The following is a 7346-nucleotide window of genomic DNA, read 5'->3' as shown; positions in this document are numbered from 1 at the left end:
GTAAATTCCACAAGTGGGCCCCGCAGCATTAGATTGTGAAGGTGGAATCTAGCTGACTTTAAAGGTTCCTATCAAGTCAAGGTCGTACATCCACTCTATTTGCCATGCAATTTCTTGAAATTAATTTACCATGATATTTATTGAAATTAAGAAGACACAAGATCTAAGTGAAATTAACCTCCTAGTTTGGGGATTTTTTAATGAGATTTTTCAAGGAAAAAATGTACTGACATGTCCGTGTAATGCATCGACTAAAAAGAAATTTGGTTACCGATAGTAGTTATTTCTTAAAGTATTATTTATTTCAAAATAAATTAAAATAATTATTATTTATTTTTTAAATATTATTTTTAATATCAACATATTAATATAATTTTAAAATATTAAAAAAATTAATTTAAATAAAAAAATAAAAGTATTACAATCTATTTTAAAAACACTTGTTAAAACATAATAACATAAAAGAAAAAAAAAGCTTCGATTCTAGTAAGTTCTTGCTCGCAAGTCCTCTAACCCACGCTCTTTTAGATATTCAGTCACGTATATCCCAACTGGCTTTCAACCCTAATAATTTGGTCTTCCGTCGACCAATATCGGGGTAATTTGCTTTATAAAAAAGGCTAGCTGCCACAGTGAGTTTTGCACCACCCGACTCCATTCTAATTAAACAGGAAAGTAGCTGTCATGAGAATTCGAGGAATGGCCTTACAGTTCACAATAATAGGAGTGCTGTTGTTAGCAGCAGTGACAGCAGAAACAGAGTTTCCTATAGCGAAGCCCCGATGCCAAGATAGATGTGGGAATGTTACTATCCCATATCCATTTGGCACCAGAAAAGATTGCTACTACGACCCTCAGTTCCTCATAACTTGCAACCATTCTTTCAACCATCCAAAAGCGTTTATAGGAAATACTAACTTAAGTGTCACAGAAATAACCCTTGATGGGAAGCTTCGCCTCATGCACTATATAGCTAAGGATTGCTATAATCGGGCAGGTGCACGAAGAACGAGAAACAGACCCAGGATAAACCTACCCTCCCAAGGTCCATACGTTTTTTCTGACACTGACAATAGGTTCGTCGCTATCGGCTGTGATACTGTAGCTTCAATGCTAGGTAGGCGAGAAGACAAGAATGATACATACCTGGTAGGATGCATTTCCAGATGTAGCAACAAAAAATATGTGCCAAACACATGCTCCGGAATTGGTTGCTGCCAAACCTCCATTGCCAAAGGAATTAAGTACTTCGAGGCTAGCTTGTCTAGCTTCTATAATCATACGGGAATCTGGGAATTCAATCCTTGCAGCTTTGCCTTCATTATTGAAGAAAAGCAGTTCAGCTTTTTTCCAAGTAACCTGTCGGATTTGAAGGAAGTAAGTAAGGTTCCTCTTGTAGTGGATTGGAGTATTGGGCGCAATAACTGCGAAACCTTGGAAAAGAACAAGATGTCTAATGCATGTCAAGGACAGAGCAAATGTCATGACCCTGAAAATGGGTCTGGGTACTTTTGCAAATGCTTAGATGGCTATCAAGGAAATCCATACCTCCCAAATGGTTGCCGAAGTATGCATTTCTTTTTCTTAATTTTATCCCTTTTTTATAATTTTTTACTCACAGATATAAAGAGAAAGTAAAATTATTTGTAATTGATTTCGAGGAGATCTCTAATCTAATTTTTCGAAATTGGATTACTTGAAATTATGAGAATTTACTATAGTTTTACATAAAGGCTTCTCTTTATGATGCTTCTGCAGACATTAATGAATGTTCAGATCCAGAAGTAGCCCACAATTGCAGCCACAAATGCATCGACACCGAAGGGGATTATACATGTTCTTGCCCCAAGGGGTACCATGGAGATGGGAGAATAGATGGAGAACGCTGCATCCGCAATCGATCATCAGTGATTCAGGTCGCTGTCGGTAAGTTCGTATATCATCTTCTTCATTTTCAATCCCGATGTTCATGTACATACTATTGTGTATAGATCTTTCATGTGACATTAAAGGTAACTGTTTGTCTTTTTGGTTTCTCATTTTAATTTGGATAGGATATAAACATGTGCCAATTTTTAGTTCTTGTTATTTAGATGAGGCTGTGATAGGCAGTATTATTAAAACTATATCACAGTCCCTACTTCTAGTTCATCCTAATACTTGGTTCCCTCCACTAGAGACCTAAGTTTAACACTCATACTGGCCTCTTGTAGCAGGAATTGAGAGTAGATTTTTGTTAATTTTCTTTTCAGGATTCTTACATTTTCAAAGTATATACTGAAATTCATGCAGTTGTTTAGAAGTATTGTGATAAATGCTTGACCGGATGTCAGAACTTTGGCTAGAATTTATTTTATCAATATAATTTGAAGTAGCTGGCGATGCAAAAGTGACTTGAAATATCCAGACACTATTCTAGATTTATTTCATCACAAATTTGCAGCCCTTGGTATTTCAGAAAACAAAACTGAAAGGAATCTAATTTGATCCATATAAACTCTGGAACTTCAAAGCCCACAACGTTTCAAAGTCAAATCCACTACAAATGTACTCGTTTGTAATTTATTCTATATTGCCGCGGGATCATTTCAACCGGAACTTCTTGATGGGAAATTTTTTCCCTCCACCTTTTATACATGATTTCAAATATTTCTTACTAAATCGAAAGGTTTACTCGCTAAACAGAAGCAAAAAATTGCAATAATTTCCCCTATGATCTTAACCCCATTCGGGTATACTTGCTCAATTTGGACGAATTTTCATATCTGCAATGTACATAATTAATTACAAATTAATGTTTCAACATCCTTGTACATGTAGGAATTGGAGCGGGACTGACATCTTTGTTGATGGGAATTACTTGGCTCTACTGGGGATACAGTAAATGGAAGCTAATGAAGCTCAAAGAGAAGTTCTTTAGGCAAAATGGTGGTCTAATGCTGGAGCAGCAGCTATCAAGAAGGGAAGCACCCGTTACAGAAACGGCAAAAATCTTTTCAGCTGCAGAACTCGAGAAAGCCACTGACAAGTACCATGAAAGTAGAATTCTTGGCCGTGGAGGTTTTGGTACAGTTTACAAGGGAACTTTAACAGATGGAAGAACTGTTGCAATCAAGAAGTCCAAAACAATCGATCATAGCCAAATCGAGCAGTTTATCAATGAGGTGGTTGTTCTTTACCAAATCAATCACAGGAATGTGGTGAAGCTTCTAGGATGTTGCTTGGAGACGGAAGTCCCATTACTAGTTTATGAATATGTTGCAAATGGCACCCTCTATGACCACATTCACGACAAGAGTAAAGTGTCGGCCTTCACCTGGGAAATCCGTTTAAAGATAGCTTCTGAAACTGCAGGTGTTCTATCATATTTGCATTCCGCAGCTTCTGTGCCAATCATTCATAGGGATGTCAAGTCTACAAACATACTCCTGGACAACAGTTACACGGTAAAAGTGTCAGATTTTGGCACTTCTAGGTTAATTCCGTTGGATCAAGATGAATTGTCAACAATGGTGCAAGGTACTCTAGGATACTTAGACCCTGAGTACTTTCACACAAGCCAGCTGACGGACAAAAGTGATGTCTACAGTTTTGGAGTGGTTCTTGTGGAACTACTAACTGGGATGAAGGCAATTTCCTTCGATAGGCCTGAGGGGGAGAGGAATTTATCAGCGTATTTTCTTTGTGCACTGAAAGAAGATCGCCTGGTCCATATTCTTCAGGATTGCATGGTGAACCAGGATAATATTAGGCAGCTTAAGGAAGTTGCCAACATTGCAAAGAAGTGCTTAAGAGTAAAAGGAGAGGAAAGACCTAACATGAAGAAGGTAGCAATGGAATTAGAGGGGCTAAGAACATCTGCAAAACATCCTTGGACTAATGACGAATCATATGTAGAAGAGACAGAGTACTTGCTTGGTGAATCAGCGGAAACTGTTCGTTCTGAGGAAATGGCTGGTACAAGTGCTGGATATCACAGTTTATATTTAATGCAATCACAAGGAGATGGCAGATGAACATTTTATTCTAGTGTCACAGCTTGCTTGATAGTTTCCTTTGAATAATAGCTTTCGCCATGGTAATGCTTTTCTTTTCTATAATTCAGTCCAGTTCTGTTTTTGTTATAGTGGTCCTGTAATTTTAAAAGACGAAGAATTTCTGACAGTATGTCCAGTATTCAACCCGCATTAAAACTCTTTATCCTATCTCCATTTTGCAATGTAATATTCCCGGTGATCTCCTTCTGAAAGCAAAAAAATTGCTGGGCACACATTCTGGTGTATACCATTTTACCACTGAAAAGCATATTCTAAACAGGCAACATGCTATCATATTCCTTTCTTCTTCTGTTGAAGTCTGATACCAAAGTTGGAGCAAGATTACATAGCAGTGATCTACTGCATTGTTATCTATCTGCTAGCTAACAACATTATCTAGCTAACAATATTTCTTTCAATGTATTTTTAAGTTTATCTAGGATTAAACTAGCTAATATCCGCCCTAGCCCATCTCCTTCCCCTCCACCACTAAACATCATATTTATGGTGCCGTATTCGGGTTTTATAACGTCTTTGTATATAATCTGAATCTACTATGGCTTTAAAAAGAAAGAATAGAAGGCGTGTCTTTTTTGATGATGTTGTTGTGTTTTGTGCTTTTGGTTCTATCGCTATGGTTTTGCTTCAAGACAGGTACCTCTTGTTGAAAGGAAAGTCGTACTTATGGGTGGAGACTGGAGAATGGGTTCAAGGAAAAAAAAGGTCAGATTTTGCGTTTGATTTTTTACTTTCCTTTGTTTTTAAATACATGATGTGATAGATGCACATGGACATAGAGCTCATGTCCTCATTATTTTGGATTCTTTTAATGGTTTTTAAACTTTAATTTTATTATCTTTGAATTGACAAGGTGGCTTTAGACCTAAGGTCCAAATTTAGTATATTTGATTATGGGCATAAATTGGGTTTTAATATATAACTCATTGCTTCCCAATAAAGTTCCAATAACTTGCCTTCAATTTAGGTAACCGAGCACTTCATTTCAGTTTTTAAATTATCTTATTTAAGATTAGATAAAAAAAAATGTTCAATAATTTCGAGAGAGATGATAATGGATATTCAAGAGTTTGAGTTTATGCTATATTCATACTTTATCTATTATTTATTGGGTTATACATCTGGTATCTATTCAGATATTCGTTACTATATATATATATATATATAATAGAAAAATTATATTTTGAGATGAGTTTGGATGAGATTTTGGATCTACCTTGACAATATGCATACCTTAGGTATCCAATAAGTTCGGGTTGAATTATCAGAGTGGTCTTGATCTTTCCTAAAAATGTGGAATCAATTTCTTTATTAAGAACTATTATGATCGACGTTAGATTGTTTTTTAGACAAGAAAAATTGAATAATGATTGTGCCTTAACGAATTTTTTTTTTTTGTGGTTGTCTAAATATCGGGGTGACAATAAAAATTTCCTTCCCAGAGACATATAATCGCAGTCCTTGTCAATGGGCATGGGTAACTAACAGATTTAAGCAGGAAAGTGAAGCTCATCAGGCCGCGAAACGTTATTATGCTGAAGTTATTAGCCCTCGTTTTTTTCTGTTTCAGTGCTCTTATAATCTTAAACTGAATATAGAGGTAATATCTAATGAAGAAAGAATATGTTGGAAAAACGAGTCAGTTTTGGATTATTAACAGCTCCTAAGCTTACATGTGTTCTCAAGAAGATGTTATAAAATAACAGACTATTTTTGATGAACTAAAAAAATAAAATAAAAAACAAAGTCTTTACAATTGAAAGAACAAGGAGCAGAAAAATATCTTAGTAGATTACTGTCATTCCCAATGTTTTATTTATAAAAGGAAATAAACATTACAGAATTATGAAAAACAAAATAAACGTACTAGCTATCATCTCCTTTATCCAAGGAGTTGTATAATAAGCTAGTCTAATCCTAGATAAACTTAAAAACGGATTGAAAGAAACATCCTAATTTAGATAATACTGTCAGTTAATAGATAGATAACAATGCAGTAGATCACTGCTAAGTAATCCTGTTCCAGCTTTGGTATCAGACTTCAACACTCCTCCTTGGTTTCGAAGCTACACATTCCAATTCTTCCCCTCAGATCTTCAAACATGTTTTTGGCTAACGGCTTAGTAAACAAGTCTGCTAGCTGTTCTTCAGAGGTGCAGTAACGTAGCTCTAGTTCCCCTTCTTGCTGAAACTGCTTGATAACATGAAATTTGATCTTCATGAGCTTGGTTCTGTCATGAAAGACAAAATTTTTCGAGATAGCTATAACTGACGTATTGTCACAGAACAATTATGTGGGATTTTGTTGATTGTAGTCTAGATCACTTAGCATCTTCCTTAGCCAAATTAATTGTTTTGTTGCCACATATGCAACTATGTATTCAGCCTTTGCCGTGGAGTGTGCCACCACTGACTGTTTCTTTGAATTCCAACGGAACACACTCTTTTCCATAGCAAAACAATAACCCGAAGTGCTCATCATTCCTTCATCACTTCCACCCCAGTCACTATCTAAGAAACCAACAAGATTGACTAAGCTGGATTTCACAAAATGCATGCCAAATCCTGCAGTCCCTTTCAGATATCTCAACACTCGCTTAGCTGCCACAAGATGGATTTGACTTGGATCTTGCATGAACCTAGAAAGATAATTCATAGCAAATAGAATATCTGGACGCGTGGTTGTTAAATACAACAGACTCCCAACTAGACTCCTCTAAGCTTTCCCATTAGTTTTTGGTGCTCCATCCTCCTTCATTAGCTTCTGCCCCTGTATCATAAATGTGCTGACTGGCTTGCAATTAGCCATTGCGAAATTGTCCAGTATTTTCAAGGAAAAACATTTTTGACAGAGAGTAACCTTGATCAGAATGAGTTACTTCCATTCCTAAAAAATATGTCAACAAACTATGTTCATTCATCTCAAACGTATCTTTCATATTGGTTTTAAACTCCTCTACAAGCTGCTCCTTGTCTCCTGTAATTAGCAAATCATCTATATAAACTTATACAATTAGTTTATGTCCATCAACATGCTTCACATATAAAGTTACCTCATTCATACTCCTGTCAAATCCTAAGCTTGAAAGATAATTATCGAATATGTTGTATCAGGCTCTAGGAGCCTGTTTCAATCCATATAATGTCTTCTTCAATAAATACACTTTGTTTGTTGAATTTGATTTTTTAAAACCGGCAGGTTGTTCAATATAAATCTCCTCATTTAGAACACCATTCAAAAATGCAGACTTAATATCTAATTGAAAGATGTACCAATTGTTTTGTGCTGCT

General features: G+C 35.9%; 1 protein-coding gene across 1 annotated transcript; it reads left to right on the top strand.

Moving 5' to 3' along the window:
- Window positions 1-557: 557 nt before the first annotated feature.
- On the top strand, window positions 558-4295 carry LOC133691842 (putative wall-associated receptor kinase-like 16). Its single transcript, XM_062112452.1, has 3 exons — window positions 558-1567; window positions 1759-1926; window positions 2821-4295. Exons 1-3 carry the CDS (start codon window positions 685-687, stop codon window positions 4014-4016), a joined length of 2247 nt encoding a protein of 748 aa, XP_061968436.1. The 5' UTR covers window positions 558-684; the 3' UTR covers window positions 4017-4295.
- The last annotated feature ends 3051 nt before the right edge of the window (window positions 4296-7346 follow it).

This window comes from Populus nigra, chromosome 4 (genome assembly GCF_951802175.1).
Source record: "Populus nigra chromosome 4, ddPopNigr1.1, whole genome shotgun sequence".
NCBI lineage: Eukaryota > Viridiplantae > Streptophyta > Magnoliopsida > Malpighiales > Salicaceae > Populus > Populus nigra.
The sequence above is the reverse complement of the archived record's forward strand: the minus strand, read 5'-3'. Positions and strand labels throughout refer to the sequence as shown.